General features: G+C 37.9%; 1 protein-coding gene across 1 annotated transcript; it reads right to left on the bottom strand.

Annotated features, from left to right (window-relative positions):
* Positions 1 to 1,064: 1,064 nt before the first annotated feature.
* Positions 1,065 to 21,490, bottom strand: LOC307165798 (uncharacterized protein; the record flags this gene model as incomplete). The annotated part of the gene is made up of 5 exons (XM_079883769.1): positions 1,065 to 1,348; positions 1,543 to 1,674; positions 13,072 to 13,134; positions 21,016 to 21,157; positions 21,239 to 21,490. 5 exons carry the CDS (start codon positions 21,488 to 21,490, stop codon positions 1,065 to 1,067), a joined length of 873 nt encoding a protein of 290 aa, XP_079739895.1.
* Positions 21,491 to 23,363: the final 1,873 nt, after the last annotated feature.

Genomic DNA, 23,363 nt, shown 5'->3' with positions numbered 1-23,363 from the left:
GTCGTCACTCATTAAGCAGGGCTGTCGTGTTGTGCGAGCTGAGGCATCGCGTGAGAGAAGAGTGCGAGTTCCGTCAAAGGAGAACAAACGTTCGTGGAGAGGCAGCGGATGCGAGGACGTTAGGTGCACCGGTGCGACCTAGGAAAAATGTTAGTCGCACACTTACAAAATTGGTCGCACTCTAGAGCCCTGCAATAATACATACATATACAGTGGGGAGAAGTCTGTAATTTTTATCATAGGTACTCTTCAACTGTGAGAGACGGAATCTAAAACAAAAATCCAGAAAATCACAGTGTATGATTTGCGTTAAATGTATCATTATGTTATGACTTTACTTGTTGAGGCACATGACTATTAAGTAATATGCCATTTTGGTGCCATGTAAACCCATAAATGGCATATTACTCAACAATTAGTTAATAGTCATGTGCCTCAACAAGTAAAGTCACAACATAATGATACATTTGCAAATCATTAGTTAATGATTAATTAAAGCAGACAGCTGGAAGTTAAAGTACATGACTTTGACCAACTGTGGTAATTAACGCATTAATTGACACTTTTAGTTAATACAATAAGTTATTAAGGAATTAATGCATTATGACACATGTAATTAATAACAATTCATATATTACTTAATCTATTAATCATTTAGAATCTTTATTAGTTACTGATGCAGTAATCATTAATTAATGGTTTAGTTCTTCATGAGTCATACATTAACACATGATTATCTGTGCATTAGTTAAGCATGAATTAATGCAGATTAGTGCACCCGTATTGTAAAGTGTTACAAACGAATCACTTTTGAGTCACGTGATATTCATGGGTCCCGTCTGTCTCAGTGCTGAAACTCTTTATGTAAGGTTACATGTATAGATAGCTCAGAGCTTATTATGAGTATTGTCTATTATACTAACTTCCAAACAGTAATCTATTGCAAATGTGCACATTATGTCTCAATTATACAGTTTTATATGTTAAGAATTCCTCATGATTTTCATCTTAAATCATACACTAAAGGTTCAGAATGATTGGAATCACATTGATGAGAGCTCCTGTTATCTTAAGGGAAACAGCATGTATCCACTGAAAGTGTTGTGGTTAGTCCCGTTATCCTCAATCCTGCTGCTAGGCCAAACTTTCACATACACAACATCTCCAGGCTCCAGGATCAACACGACTCCTTTAGAGGAGTTTAACGCACCCTGAGACTGATGAGCATGTGCCATAACCACATTCTGTCCATTCTTCACAATGAAGGCACTTGCTGGATTTGACTGACCATGACCATAGACGGAGAATGTGAACACGTACACTCCTTTCAGCGGGGCGGTGAAGATACCTAAAGCAAACAAGAGATACAGAAAAGAACCAGCTGATTCCTGAATGACTGCTTCATTACCAAGCACAGTGTGATAGTCTTGAAAGATGGCAGATCATTTATGTCTCATTACACACCTGTAGAGAGGTCTGAATGGAGCAGAAGGGTTTCCATTACTATAACTGAGTTTTATGACTCACTTTATTAATAATTACCTGTAATTGGGTTGTAGGCGTTGCCTATGTTTGTGAAGACGTTCCTGTAGACTAGTATGATATCAGTGGTAGAAGGACCAACATCTCCACTGCCAGATTGCAGAAGTGAAGCTGAAAAAGCTATCTCTCTGTCTGTTATTGAAAAACATAAGCAATATTGTGATATATTAGGGGAGAGTGGGGTGATTTGTGCCAGGGGGGGAAGTAGTTCCACCCCTTGTTCTGGAAAACCATAGAATAATTTGGTCATGTGACCACATAATTTTGAAAAGCAATCACTTTTACTCATCCTCCAAAGAAGAGAGATACATGGCATGAGAGTTAAGCACATTTTAGTGCAAAAAACTGTTTTTTCCCTTTCAAAGTAAATTTTCTATGATTAAGGTTTTTTGATTGTAGTGTCTGAACAATTATAGACAAGTTTGAAAACATTTCACACATGTTTTAGTGCTTTAGTAGGCTACACAATGAGTCTATACAGTTAGCATGATGTTAGCTCTTAACTGCTGGATCATGCTAATTATTCAAACTTGTGGGTCTGGGGTGATTTGTGCCAAAGGGCATGGGGTAAGTTGTGCCAGATCCAGACCACCTAGAGACCTACATACTCACAGGGGATAATCTTGAGAAGTGAGGAGATGGGCATGCCTCATCATTGTTTGACTTAGGCCTACCTGCTATTTGTTTAATTTAGCTAACACTGATTTCAGTTTTGAGTTTGCACTATGTTAATAAAGAGAAGTTTTATTCAGTTTTTAAGTGGCCTAAGTCACAATAGGATGTTTAGAAATTAGCCTAGTAACTTTATTCTTATGTTACATAATTGACAGACAGCGTTCTGTCAACAGGCATCTATTGCCAAAGCCTTTTTTGCCTGAAATGAATCACAAATATCATATATTGTGTTGCTATGGTGCTCTAAATGGTTGCTAGGGCGTAGCTTGATAGCTTCACAATGATCCTGAGAGACTGATTGGTCGTCTGAGTAAAATGAGCCCGCCCCCTTGTCTCTGTGACACTGTGATCCAGAGTTGTGTTCAATACAAAATCCCTATGCAATTGACCATAGTAGGAAAAACGCATGCTATGGTATTCCAGGGTGACAATATCTAAATAAACCTTAAATTAGTCATTTTGTATTGAATTTGTCTTGCTTTCATATAGCATACGGTTCATAACAGTAAAATGTTCTGTTTTACTTCAGAAAGCACTGGCACAATTTACCCCAACATATTTCCCCAAAAGGCACAACTTACCCCGCACCAGGGGCAAGTTGTGCCATGAGACCACTTTTTTCCCAAAAGCTATATTTCTGAAACTATTTATTTCAGATCCAAAGTTATTATTCTCAGGGATGCACAACATCCTGAAATACATGTACATCCTTAAGTTGAAGGCATTACTGTCATGGCCTCACTTTAAAGTCACTTTGAGTAAAAACTGGCACAACTCACCCCACTCTCCCCTACTGCATTACGCTAAGAATGCATACACACTGAATTTAACTTCATTCAAACACACTGTTTCACCTCTATTTTCCTTTCTCAACTCTTCCACTTGACTCAACGTGACTTCACTGATATTTGACATTTCTGTGAAGAAATAAAATAATGTGTTAAATTATATTTATAATGCTTATTGAATAGGGGTGTAACATAACACAACACTGGCTGTTCAGTACAAAGCTCAGTTTTGAAGTTACAGTTCAGTACAGCAGGGTGAAAACTGTTTTTTTTCTAAATTAATTATAAAATATTTTTTCTACTCCAATTCGGTGTTGAAATATAATCATTTGCACAGTGGCAGTCATAATTGTTTTCATGTCAGACTGATTTAAACATACAATATTTACGAGCTGTAAACACTGAATGACTTAAGTGACATCGTTTACAAGCTGTTTTTTCACATCTTTCGGCCGTTGATTGAGAAATTACACAAGATGCGTTTCAGTAAGTTGTACTGTATCTTTCAACATACCTTCAGATGTTCATTCATGTTAATTCTGTAACTAGTATCAAAGAGGAAGAGATGATTTTCTAGACAATTTTAAGACATAAAGTGAGCAGGATATATTAAAATGCAACGCATGGATTTGGCAGGCATGTGTTTATGATACTAAGTGCCCTCCCCAGCTCTACAGCGCCCCACAGTTATACAATGTAAATCTGTGGTGAAAACTGGAACTGTAGCGCGCTCACACCAAACGTGAAAAGTGCATCTGGCACGAGTGATTTCAATGTTAAGTCAATGTAAAGACATGTTTACGCGCGTCTGGCGTTTAGCGAGGCACGGTAGACGCGAATTCGCCTCATTCGCGCATCCAGTTTGTGCGATTGTCACGAATTGAGCGTCTGGCACGATACGCGCAAATTTTTTTATTTGGTGCTTTTTGTGCATTCGCGTGTTTGACGCGAATTCGTGTCTGATGCCCGAGTTAAAAAATCTGAACTTTGGCGTCAGTTCGTGCTGCGTTAACCAATCAGGAGCCTGCTTGCTGCTGTCACGTGGTGAAGTGATAAATTGGGGCATCAGACACAATAAAAACTTGATTTTAATATATGAGATTAATTTTGTATTGAATGCTATTTATTCCATATATATACATCTAGATTATATGAAATATCATTATCATAATGTAAAGACATCCAACATACTTTAGTGTATAAGAACATAGTTCGTGTCTGGGCAGTGTTGTGTGAGAAAAAAAAATCACAGGATAGGTTAATTACTTTTGGAGGCTGGCTCCATTTATCATCAAAACAAAAATAAATGACAGATTAGGTGGGTGTGGGTGAGGGCGCGGATGATCCTCGCTCCGATGCGGGACAACAGGTCATCAAACTGGGCGCGGGACAGGCGGAGGCATCACTGAGAGCGGCCGTCATCCGGGCGCAGCTCCTGGAGCAAGTGGTGAAACTCGCCAAACTGGGTACGCCTCCGGAGGGTCTGGTGGACCCAAGTACGGCGATGATGACCCCTACGCCGATGTTCTGCTATCCAGAGCAAATACGAGCGGTGACTCTCTCGATGAATGCTCGATCAACATCAGCCATCTTGCAAACAGACAACCGCCTAGCACTTGCCCCTCCCACAAGAAGAATTTCACCTCAAATGCGCGTCTATTTCACTTCAAACGCTCGCTTTTTACAATCACAGCTTTCCAGAGCGAAAAGGACGCGCGAATGGACTCAAAATGTTCAAGCGTCCAACTAGACGCGGTAGACACAATTACGCTCTTTTCACGTTTGGTGTGAACGCACATTGGGGCAGGTTTCTGACTCACTTATTTTCATGTGACATTATGTAAACCTCACTCTAGAACGAGATGCTATCAGTCCGCTTCAGATATGTGTCTGCTGTGTTTGTTTTATGTTTTTTTTGAAAATAGACATGACTTTTTTTTCCTCGCTAGAACTCCTACAAAACTTGTAATATTATAAACAACATTACGGACGCAATAAATACATTAAGGTAATTCTAAAATGCAATTTTATGCATTTGACACGTTTGCACTAAAGTTTGTCAATTATCACGAGAGCGCCACCCTCAGGCTGAATAAAGCAAGGACATTATAATTTTGACAAAAGTGTGTCTGATGAGTTCAGCGATCAGAATTTATAGTTTACAAAATGTTCATCATAAACTAGCGCTAAGACCCAGAATCTGCTCAATGGCCAGGAGCCGCTACTGAACAAAACTTAGGGCTTATTGTGATTACTGGTGTTTAATGCTGGTTAAAAGCAAACAACACTGTGTTCGTCATTGCACATGAGTATCGAACCGAAAGACACATACTGAACATTCACGGGATGATTATGTGTACTTTTACACTCCTAATAGAAAACACAATTTACACAGTAAACACTCAGTTTTACACTCACAGTGTCCTGCATTGCTGTTTTACTCTGAGGATCACTGGTAAAAGAGTGAATGTTACCGTCATGTTTCTTGTTCAGCTCTTCCAGGATGAAGGTCTGTTGTTCATCAGCTTTCTCAGCATCTCTCAGTCGCGTCTCTAGAGCTCTGATGTTCGCTCTTTGCTCTGTAACGGTGGCGGTCAGTTCTCTGATGTTCACTCTCTGCTCTGTAACGGTGGCGGTCAGTTCTCTGATGTTCACTCTCTGCTCTGTAACGGTGGTGGTCAGTTCTCTGATGTTCACTCTCTGCTCTGTAACGGTGGCGGTCAGTTCTCTGATGTTCACTCTCTGCTCTGTAACGGTGGCGGTCAGTTCTCTCAGAGCTGCATGGATGTCAGTGAAGAACAGATGACAGTACTGTGTGCTGTCAGTCGAAGCTTCAGTTCTGGAAGTGTCTGCTTGAGGTGGATTCTGTCTTCTGTCCTCAGATCTGAGCTGTTGACTGATCTCATTCTCACTGAGTCCTCCATCGACCTGCTGATGTACGACAAACACAAAGGTTTCCAACAGCAGCAGTAAACACACTAAACCCTTCATTCTTCACTGATGTGTGTGTCCAGCTCTTGCTCTGTCATCCCCACGTCCTGCATGGTCTTTTATAGTGTGCTGATTTACTGACTTTTGGACATGATTTTTTATTGTTTCAGATAAAAAGGTAGTTAAAGTTAATAATAATTAAAGAGATGTTCCGGGTTCAGAAGATGTTTAGCTTTATTTGGAGACATTTAATATTCAACAATCTAAGTGATCTGCCCTACTTAAGGTGGACGATGACGCACTTTTCTTCAAGAAACAAACTTTGTTGTATTATTTTCATGTTATCACTGTGAATCTGCTTTGAAACAATCTGTATTGTAACAAGTGCTGTATAAATAAAGGTGACTTGACTTGACTTTATTCACAATGTTGAGCACAGCAGAAAATATAAATGTTTTATAAATTAAAATAGATTGTCACGCCACTTTCTGGTATACATTTGCATCTTGCAAAATTACTAGGTTTACCAACTTTATGATGGAAAGAAAGAAAGAAAGAAAGAAAGAAAGAAAGAAAGAAAGAAAGAAAGAAAGAAAGAAAGAAATCCAAACAAACAAATAAACACTGGATGTAAATTTACACAGACAAAATCAAAAAGTGATGTTTACATTACTGTATATAATGTTAACACTTTGTGGCAATACTACTGAAATATTAAATACTACTAAATATTTTAATATTTTTAACTGCTTTGACTAAAGAATGAGTTTGCATTTATTTCTGTGGTGATTGATCATTCCACAAATGTTGCTGATGGAGTTTAACTTGTTGAATTCACAAAATTCCTTCAAATGTTATCTAAATTTAATGACATAAAAACATCAGATGTTAATAATTAACCTGATTTGCAACTTTTCACGTGCAATAATGCCTTAGATTTAAGATAATGTTTACAATGACTTGATTTACTGTGTCATCTGTGTTTTTACCCATGTTAATTTTTACTTTCTCAAGGTTCTGTCTATCACGTGCGGCACCTCAAAGGAGATGGACAACAAAAATAGTCTCTCTGTCAGGACAGCTCTCGGAGAGATTAGCATGGTAATGGCCATGGTAATGTTAAAGGTCCCGTTCTTCATGATCCCATGTTTCAAACTTTAGTTAGTGTGTAATGTTGTTGTTAGAGTATAAATAATATCTGTAAAATTATAAAGCTCAAAGTTCAATGCCAAGCGAGATATTTTATTTAACAGAAGTCGCCTACAGCGAACGGCCCGGTTGGACTACATCCCTCTACTTTCTTCTTTAATGACGTCACTAGAACAGTTTTTTGACTAACCTCCACCCACAGGAATACACAAAAAAGGGGCGTGGTCTTGTTGCGCTCCCACGGAGAAGAGGAAGAGTTGCGTTTGTAGAGTGTGTTTGTCGCCATGTCGTCAAGACGCTGTTATTTTCATCCCGAGTCAAATTACCTTTGTTTGGCCTTCCCTGAGCGCATGCATCTCCAAGTTATGGTAAGAGGCGTGACCTTTCCGGGCAACGTGCGCTAAGCTGTTGTCAAATCACAACACAGGAACCGCTGGCACAATCAGAACTCGTTACGTATTTCTGAAGGAGGGACTTCATAGAACAAGGAAGTCATCAGCCCGTTCTTAGGACAGTGAAAACAGCGGTATACAGATAAGCAAATTGTGTGAAAAATATTGTTTTTTTATACGCGAAACATGAACAGTTGTGATGATATATCTTCTGATGCAACGCTAGAGCACATCATCAGTGATGTTCCTGATATCATTGGGTGTTTCGGGTCTTTCGAAACATCAGACACCCTCCTTCAGGCGACCCAGCTGAGGTTGATCAGACCTCAGCTTGTGCCCTAGCAGCATTTAGCCACGGATCCACTCTTTTAATCCAGAGCCACCTCGAAGCCTTCTCTGCAGCTTCTGTGCTATTCCTGATAGCCCTTCTCCTTCTCTCTCCTGTGATGCCGAGTGCAGTATAGGCCCTGTAGAGGGACTTCCCCGCGAAGCCTCTGCACCCCACCTCCACAGGTAAGCACCTTGCCTTCCAGCCTTGGTTGTAGCAGTCATTGACGAGGCCATCATATTTCTCCCTCTTCCTCTCATAGGCTTCCTCCATTCGGTCTTCCCATGGCACGGTGAGCTCCAACATGACCAGGTTCTTTGTTGCCTCAGATACCAGGACAATGTCAGGTCTCAGGGTGGTCTTAATGACATGCTGGGGGAACTTAACCCTCTGGAGTCTGAGGGGTTTTTGGGGTCCTTGAGATGTTCTGACATGCCCTGACATTTGTGCTTTTTTCAGTTGCTTATAAACATATTAATGGCAAAGGTGTAAATTCACTCTATTTAGCACAAACAGGGCTACCATAATATGTGAACAACTTGCATGTACATGTTTGTATTTTTGATAGAATAATGTTTATGCATGGTTTTTTTAAAAACAAAAAACTAAAGTTTCTGAAATAAGGCCATAAAACACATTCTAAATATATGTAAATAAGACTTTTGACTAATGGATGTCGTTGCCTAGAATTTTTTCTTCAAAAATATGTGAAAATCATCCTGCCTAATCATTCACATAACACAATACATTGATTTAAATCTTGTAAAACACTTTTTGTTTGGAAAGGCCTTATGCGGGTGGGCGTGATTCACACCTGAGTCAATGGGGCCCGCATAATGAGGCTGCATACGTAATGAGCCTTTCATTCAGGTGTGTGACTGAGCCACAAGAATGCAAGGACAATATATAACTGGTTTGTTGTTTTTTCCACAAATTTTGCTTGCAAATTGTACAATATCCAAGGTAAACATTTCTAGTAATTGTTCTCATACTGTATTTTCAGATTTGGAATATATTCTCTTCCCAAATGTGTCACTAATAAAGCATAATAAAATTATTTAAAGATAAGGCTTATAATGACCTTTTAAGATTTTGTTTACATCTATCCTTATATATATATATATATATATATATATATATATATATATATATATATTTTTTTTTTTTTTTTTTTTTAAGGTTATACAATTACAACAACATTTAAAATTGTAACAATATTTCCAGTGTAATCTTTCTTTGTATTCGCGATTCATATTAAAACAGTATTTTTGCCAGCTGTAGTAGCTCCACAACAGCACGCATCTTTGCGTTCATTCATTCATAGTAACGCGATTCATATTAAAACAGTATTTTTGCCAGCTGTAGTAGCTCCACAACAGCACGCATCTTTGCGTTCATTCATTCCGATTAGAACAAAGCAAACAGAACTGACCTAATTCCTCAGCGGGATCCGTTTGCTCCTCGAAATGATACTTCCAGAACTTCTGAGGTAAATTTTTGCAGGATTATTATCAAGATAGTATTATTCCTCACAGCATCCTAAAGTACATAAGTCTGAAAGTGAACTCGCGGTGTGTGTTATCAGCTGATGGGCGTTTTACAGGATTGTTTGGATCGGCTCACATTTGCGTTTGAATAGCGCGTGCTCTCCGTGGGCGGAGCACATTAAAACTTAATTAGCTGAGATGAGAACGACTGACACCTCTCTCTTTGCATACATATTACATAAACTGTGAATATTTGTTTTTTATAAAAATTACTTCGTTTAAAAGAAGATAATTCAAGCTTCATGCCTGTATGTCTGAATGGCTGTTTGACTGAGTATTCGCTGAGTTTTGGTTCATTTTCGGACGCGTTTCAGAATGGACTACACTGACAGAGAGGAGGCAGAACTCGCTTCGTGTTTATTTTTCTTTATTTGGCAAAAAGCACAACACTTTGTTTTTATTGTGAGTATACACAAAAATAATACACATTTAACAGAATCGATTGATGTATGAAACTTGTTTTGTAAAATCAAAGTCAAAAGAGTATTTGGGGTCTCAATTCAACTCATAAGGAAAAAAGCGAGCAGATCACGCCGGCGTGATCTCCGACCTCTGAGGGTTAAGCTGTCTGCCCAAGTCAACTTTCAGCTGCCAATCCTGTGCAGTGTTCAGAATCCCTGCTGTTATCCTGGAAGATCTTTCTGGCCTTTCTCCGGCCCTGATGAAGCTAATGGTTTGCTTGGAGGGCTTTGACCTCCGACAGCTGCTGATGCTAACCTGGATGCTCTCTGCAATTGTTTCCAGCACCTGGTCATGCCGGCAGCGATATCGGCCTTCCCCCAAAGCTCTTGGGCAGCAGCTTTGTTGTTATATTGCACACTGTAAACACAATCAAAGCTTCAAAAACACATGAAAAACGGGACCTTTAATGTATTTGGTCTTGGCTGAATAAATCTGTTACGCTGATGCTGCAGAGTAAGTACTGAGACTCCCTACTGCCATTACATTCACAGACACGCTGCGGCGGCACATATAACATACATTAATAACCAAGCAGGAGACAGAGTCCAACAATTTTATTTGATTTCAATTAAACAATAACATTTGGTTAGACAGGGAACACGGTGCAAGCATTTTTGTTACTCATTATTTGATAATTAAAAAATCTAACAAAATAAGGTGATAATTCAAAACAATTTATACAGACATTTTGCAATTAATTGGTATTTTATTCAGTTTATTGTCTGTGAGTGTGTGTGTGTGAGAGTAAATGAGTGTGTGTGTGTGTGTGTGTGTGTGTGTGAGAGAGCAAGTGAGTGTGTGTGTGAGAGTGAGTGTGTGTGTGTGTGCGCGCATGTGTGTGTGTGCCTGTGTGTGCATTTGAGCGACAGAGAGTCTCTTTTGTACTTTTTTCATTTATTGATTTTATTTTGCATATTCTCAAAACTTGCTGTTGCAGTCTTACCAGTTCATTTCTCTGCGTGTGTGTGTGTGTGTGGGGGGGGGGGGTCTTATCTGCACTCTTGATGTTTTAGAGTGTCACTCCTTCATTGCTGTGCACTTTTTTTTCTGCACAGTGGCTGATTTGTAGTTTTTACCACCAAAAGTTTCTCTGAGTTTTCGTATTTTTCCGTATTTGCCAGTCATTTCCTATGGCGGTCATATTTGACCGCGAAGGAGACAAGTGTGACTTTATTTTTTTACAACCCTTTAACAAATCTGAATCATGTCCATGATTTTTGTGTGTGTTCACATAGCTAATACAACAAAAGTCACCAAAGTGTCATCCCATTCCGATGAAGCAAAATAATTAAACAATTCAAAACGTAAAAGTATTTTTGACAAAGAGGACCAGAGGGAACCTTCATCAGCTCGGCCCAGCTTGCGAGCTCAGACATCGGTCACATGACACCACACAGCGCTGTGAGATGCGGTGAGAAGCGTGTGAATTCACTGAAAAGTGCAGATACTCCCAGCAATATTGAAGCGGAAAACATGAGAAACATTGCGCAACAGATAAATGATTAGTTCATGATTAGTTAAAGAAAGTTAACTAATCATGTTATAAATTACAAGTTACAAATAATTCCTAAATCTCCAAGAATAGAAACATTTATGGGAAAGGAAGGCAATTTAATGAAAGATGGGAAAGCAAATACATGTTTGTGCTTCAAGGAGAAACACCGATATGTCTTTTGTGTTGTGAGGCTGTTTCGGTGGTGAAGAGTTGTACGTCTGCATTTTGACACCAGATACAGGGCTAGTATACAAAATGTAGCCTCCAAGAAAAACAACAAATTGTCCATGAACTAAAAGGCAGACTGCAATCACAGCAGGATAAGTTCACAAAAGCGACATCCCAAAGTGATTCAGTAGTGAAGCTGGGTTTATTGTGACAGAAGGACCCTTCGGCCCACTGTTCCCTCATGGAATCAGGCTTGTTCGAGTCCTTGTCTGAAGCCTGGTGTGAGACTTGAGATCAATGTACAATGAGATATTGGTAAGAATGAGGGGCTTGTGACAGAAAAATAAACTTCTTAGTTTTTAATCCTAAAATTACACAACAATGCCATTATTATGGTAAATATGATATTATGACTTAAAAATAAATACTCTTTGATCTAACATATTACTGTACTACTGGTTTGTTGGAGAAATATTCAAGAACACGGGAAGAAAATGTCACAATAATGTCTCTTTATTAATTTGATGTAGGATGAAGAGATACAGAACAAAGATTAGTAACAAGCTACACTTAAAAGTTATTATTACAAGCATTTAACATTCCAGATTTTTTACTTTAACAAATCACTTTTGAGTCACGTGATATTCATGGGTCCCGTCTGTCTCAGTGCTGAAACTCTTTATGTAAAGTTATTTGTATAGACAGCTCAGAGCTTATCATGAGTATTGTCTATTATACTAACTTTCAAACAGTAATCTATTGTAAATGTGCACATTATTTCTCATTAAAATAGGTTTATATGTTAATGATTCCTCATGATTTTCATCTTAAATCAAACACTAAAGGTTCAGAATGATTGGAATCACATTGATGAAAGCTCCTGTTATCTTAAGGGAAACAGCATGTATCCACTGAAAGTGTTGTGGTTATTCCCGTTATCCTGAATCCTGCAGCTAGGCCAAACTTTCACATACACAACATCTCCAACCTCCAGGATCAACACGACTCCTTTAGAAGAGTTTAACACACCCTGAGACTGGTGAGCATGTGCTATAGCCACATTCTTTCCATTCTTCATAATGAAGGCACTTGCTGGATTTGACTGACCATGAGCATAGACGGATAATTTGAACACGTACACTCCTTTCAGCGGGGCGGTGAAGATACCTAAAGCAAACAAAAGATACAGAAAAGAACCAGCTGATTCCTGAATGACTGCTTCATTACCAAGCACAGTTTGATAGTCTTGAAAGATGGCAGATCATTTATGTCTCTTATACACATTACACACCTGTAGAGAGGTCTGAATGGAGCAGAAGGGTTTTTAGTACTGAGTTTTATGACTCACTTTATTAATAATTACCTGTAATTGGGTTGTAGGCGTTCCCTATGTTTGTGAAGACGTTCCTGTAGACTAGTATGATATCAGTGGTAGAAGGACCAACATCTCCACTGCCAGACTGCAGAAGTGAAGCTGAAAATGCTATCTCTCTGTCTGTTATTGAAAAACATAAGCAATATTGTGATATATTACAGTATTACGCCAAGAATGCATACACACTGAATTTAATTTCATTCAAACACACTGTTTTACCTCTATTTTCCTTTCTCAACTCTTCCACCTGACTCGACGTGACTTGACTGATATTTGACATTTCTGTGAAGAAATAAAAGAATGTGTTAAATTATATTTATAATGCTTATTGAATAGGGGTGTTACGGTACACAACACTGGCGGTTCAGTACAAAGCTCAGTTTTGAAGTTACAGTTCGGTACAGCAGGGTGAAAACTGCTTTTTTTTCTAAATTAATTATAAAAATATTTTTTCTACTCCAATTCGTTGTTGAAATATAATCATTTACGCAGTGGCAGTCATAATTGTTTTCATGACAGACTGATTTAAACATACATTAAATAATAAAGGCATAATTAACAGGTTAAGTCAAATATTAGGAATATATAGGCTAATATAGTGCATATATTTTGCAAAAGAGTTCATTTATCTAGCGAACTAAACAAGCTGTAAACACTGAATGACTAAAGTTCATCGTTTACAAGCTGTTTTTTCACATCTTTCGGCCGTTGATTGATAAATTACGCAAGATGTGTTTCAGTAAGTTGTACTGTATCTTTCAACATACCTTCAGATGTTCATTCATGCTTATTCTGTAACTAGCATTAAAGAGGAATGATGATCGCGTTCACACAGTTAAACTGAGGCGTCTGTACAGCGATCTGTCACATCACATTATTGAGCGTCCAAACCTTTATTGTTTGGATTTCTTCACAATATGAAAGTTGAGACTTTGATTATTATTAAAAGTAACAAAACTAGGCTCGTTTGTATGGGCAGAGGCCAATCAAAATATTTATCCAAACATAGACCTCTATTTGCACTGAATTAATAATGTGTTCAGCATTCTGCAAACAAATACTTTTGGGATTTTCTAGACAATTTTTTTTTTTTTTTGGCCCGCCACCACCCCCCCTCTTCGGAGGACAACTTTATTGTTTAATACAGCTAATCATATACACAATATATTACAATACTGACAACAGATTTATATACAGTGCGTGACCATTCAACCAATTTAGTAGGACCCTGGGTACATGAGGGGTGGGGGGGGATTATAACACCACGAACAGAGTGTAACACATAACATATACTGTAGGACATGACAAGGTGATAGACAGACAACAGGACAGGACAGTTGACAAACACAAAAACGTATTATTATTGATTTAAGCAAATTTTATTTGTTAATCTAAGATTTATATTAGTTGGTCATGGCTAGGGTGTTTGAGAGGGAAAAGGGTTTGGAAACGTGTTATGCATAAGTGTATGCCTATGTGTATGTATGAAGTGATGGCTGCAAGAACAAAAGTTGGTAATGTACACGGCTTGTAGTTATGTTTGTGTGGTATTAAGAAATGTCAAAAATGGTGACCAGGTGTCTTCAAAGGCTGATGTTTGCTTCCTTCTGTGTGCATTGTGTTTTTCCATTGAAATGTATTCTGAGATTAAATTTGTCCAGTGTTTGATGTGGCAAGATTTTTTTGATTTCCAGTTTTGGAGAACTACTTTCTTAGCGACAGCTAGAGAGATGAGCAACGGATTCCTGTATTTTTGTGGGATATGGATTTCGGAAGAGTCGCCTATGAGACAAAGTGTTGGTGACGATGGGATTCTGTGGCTCAGGATAGTGGACAGTGTTTCAGTGACTGTAATCCAAAAAGAGTGAACTGGTTGGCAGTGCCACATGGCGTGCAAATAGTCGTCTGTGCTACCCAAAGTGCATTGTGAACAGATTTCGGTGTTGTGTAGGCCCATTTTGAACATTTTGCTTTGGGTGATGTGAGTTCTGTGAATGACTTTATATTGTATAAGCTGCAGGTTTGTGTTATCGGTCATGGAAAATGTATTCCTACAGATTTGTTCCCAGTATTCAGGATTGGAAGAGACGGCCAGGTCGGTTTCCCACTTGGTTGTTGGGAGTGTTATTGTTGTGTTTTGGTTGGAGATTAATGTATATAGTTGGGAGGTTAATTTTTTGAAGTTATTAATTTTCAAAATTTCTTCTATAAGCTGGGAAGGTTGTAATGTATTGTTGGTAAGTGTGGTTTTATCTTTAATTTGAAGTCTAATTTGTTGATATTGAAGGAATTGTTCTCTCCCAACCCCATATTTCTGTGTGAGTGTGTTAAATGACATGAAATGTTGGTTCTCAAATAAGTGGTGAAGGTGTGTGATTCCTTTTTGTGCCCATGTGGGGAAATAAAGAGGTTTGTTCTGTATCATGAATTCTGGGTTGTGCCAGAGTGGGGTGTACCTGTTTAATTCTAGTGATGATTTTGTGATTTGGTTCGTTTTCCACCAGGCTGTCAGAGTTGAATGGATGGTAATGTGTTGGCAGAGTTTGGATTTTTTGATTGATTGTGAAAGGAAGGGGAGATCTGCAACTGAGATATTTGTGCATTTGTTTTGTTCCAGTTCTAGCCAAGGATAATTATGCTTGTGTATATTGATCCATTTAGCTAGGTATTGTAATTGATTAGCCAGGAAGTAGTGATGAAAGTTTGGTGCCTCAAGCCCCCCATGTGATTTTTTATTTTGTAGTGTTGAGAGTGATATCCTGGGTTTTTTGTTTTTCCAATAAAATTGTGTTGTTAATGAATTAAGAGTTTTGAACCATTTATCTGTAGGAGTGATAGGGATCATAGAAAAAAGGTAATTTATTTGGGGTAGGGTTTTCATTTTGACAGCAGCTATTCTTCCGATGAGTGTGAGTGGGTGTTTAGACCAGCGTTTATATTCATCTTCAATTTTCTTTAGGAGTGGAGTATAGTTGAGGGTGAAAAGCTCTGACAGCCTGGGGGAAATCTGAATCCCTAGGTACTTGATGTTGCCTGTGTGAAGGTGGAGGGATGTGTCCTGAGCTCCAGAATCCCATGCATCATCTGAAAGTGGTAGTAAAATTGACTTGTTCCAGTTGATAGTGTAATGTGAGACAAGGGAGAATCTGCTGATAATGTTGAACGTTTCTTGAAGTGATACTCGTGGGTTCTGTAAATAAAGTAGAAGATCATCTGCATATAAACTGATTTTGTGTTGTGCGTTGTCTACCTGAATTCCTTTGATTATGGTGTTTTGTCTTATTGCTACTGCGAGTGGTTCAATGAAAATTGCGAAGAGGGAAGGCGAGAGTGGGCATCCCTGTCTGGTGCCCTGATGCAGTGTGAAACTCTGTGAAGTGATTCCGTTAGTGGTGATGGTGGCCCTGGGTGATGTGTACAGTATTTTAATCCAGTGGATGAACGACTCTCCAAAACCGAACTTGTGAAGTGTATTGAATAAAAAAGACCAGTTTACCTTATCAAAGGCTTTTTCTGCATCAAGTGAAATAATAATGGTTTTCTGTTGTCTTTCTTGTGATATATTAAATAGATTGAAAAGTCTGCGGACATTATCTGTGGCGTGTCTATTTTTTATGAAGCCTGTCTGATCTGGATGAATGAGTGTGGGGGTGACTGTTTCTATTCTGGTTGCTAGTGCTTTGGTAATAATTTTCAAGTCAGTATTCAATAGTGAGAGAGGTCGGTAACTAGAAGGGTTAGATGGATCTTTGTTGGGTTTTAGCAGTAATGTCATGGCTGCTGTATTCATGTGTGTGGGTATGGTAGATGACTTTTTAATTTCTATAATTACTCTGTTGAATAGTGGTGATAATATGTCCCAGAAGTGTCTGTAAAATTCAGCTGGTAATCCATCTGGCCCGGGAGATTTATTGCTAGGAATGTTATTGAGTGCTTTAGTAAGTTCATTAAGGCTAAGGGGTGTGTCTAAGATGTTGGTTTGTTCTGCAGTTAATTTTGGCAATGTCAGACTGTTCAAGAAGGTGTCGATTTCTGATTGAGTAGGTTGGTGAGTGGGGGAATAGAGGTTGCTGTAGAAATTCCGAAATATGTTATTTATATCCTGTGGGTTTTGATTAATATTTCCTGCTGCGTCTAGGATGGCTGGGATGATTGATTTCTCTTTTTTGCATTGGAGTAGATTTGCTAAATATTTACTGTTTGCTTTATTACTATATTGAAGACCATTAAGTTTCAGTTGTTGAATTTGAAATTGTGTTTTTTTTTTTGTATGATGTCATCAATTTGAGTTTTAAGTTCCTTTAATTCTTTCTGATTTGATTCACTGGGGTGGTGAGATATTTCATTTGTGAGGAATTTGATTTTTTGTTCTAATCTATTTTCCAATTCTTGTTGCTGTTTTTTCCTATATGAAGAGTATGATATAATTTTTCCTCTGATTACGGCCTTCCCAGTTTCCCATAGCAGTGAAGGTGAGGTGTCTGGAGAGTCGTTCATTTCCAAAAAGAATGCCCACTCTTGCCTTATAAGGGTTGTAAAGTTGGAGTCTTCTAATAGTGAGGTATTGAAGCGCCATGTAGTTGAAGTTTTAGCATATGTTTGAGTATTTATAGACAGAGAGATAGGGGCATGATCACTGATTACAATTGGGTGAATTGTGTTATCTGATATCTTGGTTATTAGTGAGTTGCTGATGATAAATAAGTCAATTCTAGATGAACATTGGTGGACGGTGGAAAAATATGAATATTCTCTTAAAAAAGGGTTCCTCATTCTCCAACTGTCGCTAAGGCCATAGTCCTCCATATATTGCTTTATTATGTCAGTGGAGTGCCAGTTTCTTAAGTTGCCAGAGGTGCTCGAGCGGTCAATTGTAGGATTGATGACTGTATTGAAATCTCCTGCTATGATGAGATTGTTTGAATTTGATAGTATGGAGAAGAGATTGTGGAAGAAAGATGGGTCATCATTGTTAGGGCCATAAATGTTTGCCAATGTAAATGTTGTATGATTTAGAGTTGCATTAATGATGATGAATCTACCGTCTGGGTCCATGATAGATTGATTTAGTGAGAAATGAATGTCTTTATTTATTAAAATAGAGACACCTCTTTGTTTGCTGTTATATGTTGAAGAATAAATTTTGTCAAATTGTTTAAAGTTAAGATGTTGCAATTCTGGGTCTGTTAAGTGTGTTTCTTGAAGGAAGCAAACATCAGCCCCCAATTTTATTAGATGATTAATTACTTTGAGTCTTTTGGTTTGGTTACGGAAGCCGCGTACATTCCATGTTATCAATTTAAGTGGTTGCATGTGTGTATGTCAGGTATATCAGAGTTGTGGGCTAGCACGTATATATGGTTTAAGAAGAGACATATGAAGTGATAAAGAGAAAGAAAGAGTGTTGAGCGAGAGAGAGGGATAGAGGGGTTCAGTTGATGTAATATGTAATATGGAGTGTTTTTTATTCTCAGTATTAGGTGAATGTGTGTCATTTCTCGCATACCATGTTTTCCAACATTTTTGTTTATGATTAAGCTGAGATGGAGTGGTGGTGTTGAACATGAATACAAAACTAACAAACAGATACTGGACCAGAGAACTTTACACATATAGACAAAGACAAACAGAAAGTCAAGACATAAATACTCAATATACAAGGAAAGGCACATGTATGCCTTATTAGAGATTGAAAGGGAGGGAGAGACAGTGAGAGAGAGAGAGCGAGAGAAAGAGCTAGAGAGCGAAAGAAAGAGCTAGAGAGAGAGAGAAAGAGCTAGAGAGAGAGAGAGAAAGAGCTAGAGAGAGAGAGATTGCTAAAAAAAGGAAAAGAGAAGAAAGAAAAAAAAAAAAAAAGAAAAAAAAGAGAGAGAGACTACTACTACTGAACAAAAATAAGAGAAAAAAAATGTAGAAAGGGCAGATATGCAAATAAGAAAAGCGAGTGTGAGCACAGAACTTAGACGCTGGGTTAACAGATTTGTAGGTTAACAGAGGTGTGGGAGAAAAAAAAATTATATATATATATATATATATATATAAAAAAAAAAAAAAAAAAAAAAAAAAAACAACAACAAAAAAAACAACTAATAATTAATACTGCTAATAATTATACATAGCCTATAGCATATTTGTATATTTATTCAGAAAAGCCATGGTGTTTTTTCTTGGTTTCGGAATAATTGTCCATTTATATACAGTTTATCAACTGCTAGTACTGCACGTATGTTGTTTCTTCGGTTTTCCTTTAGAATGGGATAGAGAGCTTTTCTTCGTTCGTTTATTTCTCGTGGGTATTGATCATTCATTCCAAAATGAGTGTCCTTGAGTAGTTTTCCTTTGCTTTTGACCAGTTCCTTTTGTTGATAGTGTTCAAATTTTGCTATGATGGGACGCGTTTTGTCCTGATGTTGTTTGCCGAGACGATGAACTCGGTGGAAAGTAATATTTTGAACGACGTCAGCGGGTAATTTGAGTTGAGAGTGCATGAAGTTTTGAATCTGTAGCTCTGGATTATCGGGTGATATTTCTGGGATGCCTGAGAAGATGAGGTTATCGCGCATCGAGCGTGTTTGGATGTCTAAAATTGTTTCTTTCATCTGTTTGTTTTCTGCGGTGACATTTTGCATTTGCTGGGTGAGTGTTGTTATTGAGGTTTGAAGCTCTTGATTTGATTGTTGTAGTGTTTCGATTTGATTGTGAGCAAATTCAAGGCTCTTCCGCATATCCTTTAACTCCTCGTGAATTGTGACCAGTATATTAAGTTTTTTATTGATGCTAGCCAGCACACTAACCTCAACTTCGGTGGTGTGCAGGTCATCTGTGTCCGTTGCGGAATCTCTCTTTCTTCTTTTGGAATCTGGTTTGAGTGCGTCGGTATGTGCGTCGGTATTATCCATGGTTGAATGAAGGTGGTGATAGTAGTCGTCGATAAAGATCTCAAAGTCCGTTAAATCCTCCAGTGTACAGTTGAATTGTAGAACGTGTAGAGTGTATGGTAATCGATGCAATGTTAATTTGTTTTAGCCCGAAGACCAGTTTTAAATCTCAAAGTGTTAAACTCGTCCTGTTGAGTTTGTCAACAACTGTGCGCCGCCATGTTCGATCTCACCTCTGCTCGAGTCTCGCGATACTCACTCCGCCACACCCATTGGCCTGAATGTACACAGCATCCTAGACAATCCTTCTAGACAATTTTAAGTCATAGAGTGAGCAGGATATATTAAAATGCAACGCATGTATTCGGCAGGCATGTGTTTATGATAAAGTGCCCTCCCCAGCTCTACAGCGCCCCACAGTTATACAATGTAAATCTGTTGTGAAAACTGAAACTGAAACTGTAGCGCGCTCTGTGTTCACACCAAACACGAATCGAACGTCTGGCGCGAGTGATTTCCATGCTAAGTCAATGTAAAGACGCGTTTACATAAAACTTATCACATAAAAACTTGATTTCAATATATGAGACATTAATTTTGTATTGAATGCTATTTATTCCATATATATAAATCTAGATTATATGAAAAATTATTATTATAATGTAAGGACAACCAATATACTTTAGTGTTGAAAAAAGATCACAGGATAAGGATTTTATGTTTGTTTTGAGAATAGACATTACTTTTTTTCCTCGCTAGAACTCCTACATAACTTGCAATATTATAAACAACATTACGGACGCAATAAATACATTAAGGCGATTCTAAAATGCCATTTTATGCGTATGACGCGTTTGCACTAAAGTCTGTCAATTATCACGAGAGCGCCACCCTCAGGCTGAATAAAGCAAGGCCATTAGAATTCTGACAAAAGTGTGTCTGATGTGTTCAGCAATCAGAATTTATAGTTTACAAAATGTTCATCATAAACTAGCGCTGAGACCCACAATCTGCCCTTTGGCCAGGAGCCGCTACTGAACAAAACTTAGGGCTTATTGTGATTACTGGTGTTTAATGCTGGTTAAAAGCAAACAACACTGTGTTCGTCATTGCACATGAGTATCGAACCGAAAGACACATACTGAACATTCACGGGACGATTATGTGTACTGTTACACTCCTAATAGAAAACACAATTTACACAGTAAACACTCAGTTTTACACTATGCAGTGTCCTGCATTGCTGCTTTACTCTGAGGATCACTGGTAAAAGAGTGAATGTTACCGTCATGTTTCTTGTTCAACTCTTCCAGGATGAAGGTCTGTTGTTCATCAGTTTTCTCAGCATCTCTCAGTCGCGTCTCTAGAGCTCTGATGTTCGCTCTCTGCTCTGTAACGGTGGCGGTCAGTTCTCTGATGTTCACTCTCTGCTCTGTAACGGTGGCGGTCAGTTCTCTGATGTTCACTCTCTGCTCTGTAACGGTGGCGGTCAGTTCTCTGATGTTCACTCTCTGCTCTGTAACGGTGGCGGTCAGTTCTCTCAGAGCTGCATGGATGTCAGTGAAGAACAGATGACAGTACTGTGTGCTGTCAGTCGAAGCTTCAGTTCTGGAAGTGTCTGCTTGAGGTGGATTCTGTCTTCCGTCCTCAGATCTGAGCTGTTGACTGATCTCATTCTCACTGACTCCTCCATCGACCTGCTGATGTACGACAAACACAAAGGTTTCCAACAGCACCAGTAAACACACTAAACCCTTCATTCTTCAGTGATGTGTGTGTCCAGCTCCTGCTCTGTCATCCCCACGCCCTGCAGGGTCTTTTATAGTGTGCTGATTTACTGACTTTTGGACATGATTTTTTATTGTTTCAGATAAAAAGGTAGTTAAAGTTAATCATAATCAAAGAGATGTTCCGGGTTCAGAAGATGTTTAGCTTTATTTGGAGACATTTAATATTCAACAATCTAAGTGATCTGCCCTACTTAAGGTGGACGATGACGCATTTTTCTTCAAGAAACAAACTTTGTTGTATTATTTTCATGTTATCACTGTGAATCTGCAGTGATAACATGAGAAAGAAAGAAAAAGAAAGAAAGAAATCCAAACAAACAAATAAACACTGGATGTAAATTTACACGGACAAAATCAGAAAGTGATGTTTACATACTGTATATAATGTTAACGCTTTGTGGCAATACTACTGAAATATTCAATACTACTAAATGTTTTAATATTTTAAACTGCTTTGACTAAAGAATGAGTTTGCATTTATTTTTGTGGTGATCATTCCACAAATATTGTTGAATTCACAAAATTCCATCAAATGTTATTATTATGTTAATTTTTACTTTGTCAAGGTTCTGTCTGTCACGTACGGCACCTCAAAGGAGAAGGACAACAAAAACAGTCTCTGTCAGGACAGCTCTCGGAGAGATTAGCATGGTAATGGCTATGGCAATGTTAATGTATTTGGTCTTGGCTGAATAGATCTGTTACGCTGATGCTGCAGAGTAAGTACTGAGACTCCCTACTGCCATTACATTCACAGACACGCTGCGGCGGCGGCACATATAACATACATTAATAACCTAGCAGGAGACAGAGTCCTCTTCAACCCAGACATCTTATTTTTATCTTTATATCATGACTTGTGTGGACTTTATGTTCTGTGTTTGGTAGTCCTTTGTAGTTTTTCATGCTTTTATGACACGAAACACAGTCAGTTATATCTTAAGTTATTAAACAGACAGGACAAACCACATCTTATAATTTCAAAAGAGATGAAAACGTTCAGACAGCCTACTCTTAAGTACTCTTTGTTTATTGCTTGTAATATTTTTTATTCTTTGTTATTTGTTTTGAAGCTATATTTGTTAAAATTATTAACATGTAATTGTATTAATTTAGTTTTTTAATGTGTAATTATTATAAGTAGGCCTACTTATAATTATGTAATTAAATATTTTAAGTTTTATTAATAAGATCAATAAAAGAAAAAAAAGTTTATCGGCTCATGAGGTGCCTAAAGATTCCCTTCCCTATTTTACAATGATTTATTGCTTGTTTTTGTTGAATAATAGAAAAGATAAAAAGCTTAAAAAAAATAATTGCATATTAAATCGCAAAACTAAATCGCATTTAGATTATTTTCCAAAATCGTTCAGCCCTAGTTTGTTCACAGTTTCCACTGCAGAATGAGTCGCTTGTGTAAGATACAGCAGAATAAACCCCGGTGTCAAGCTCAAGGTCAAGCTCAAGGTCAAGCTTTATTAAGCTCCTTTATGCACAAATAGAAACATCTGACATATACAGGACATCTCAAAAGTAATAATAATAATACATTGTGAATTACAAAATACAAAAGTACATAAAATATAAAAAATAACCTAAGAAATTCCTCTAATCTAAAGTTCTACTATCTAAGAATCTAAAGTTAAAAGTGAAGAATATTGACATTGATAATTAGACAGCATTTCATAAAAACACAAAACAAACAACAAAAATAACAGCTAACTAGAGTGATTTACAATGTTAGATTTGAAGCAATGATTACAGGAAACTAAAACATCCTGCTTTGTGGCATCTGGAATGATTTAAAATCAGGATTATTTTAAAATATTATTATTAAATACCT

The sequence above is a fragment of the Squalius cephalus genome (assembly GCF_949319135.1).
Source record: "Squalius cephalus genome assembly, chromosome: 1".
NCBI lineage: Eukaryota > Metazoa > Chordata > Actinopteri > Cypriniformes > Leuciscidae > Squalius > Squalius cephalus.
This window is presented reverse-complemented; position numbering and strand designations above follow the sequence as displayed.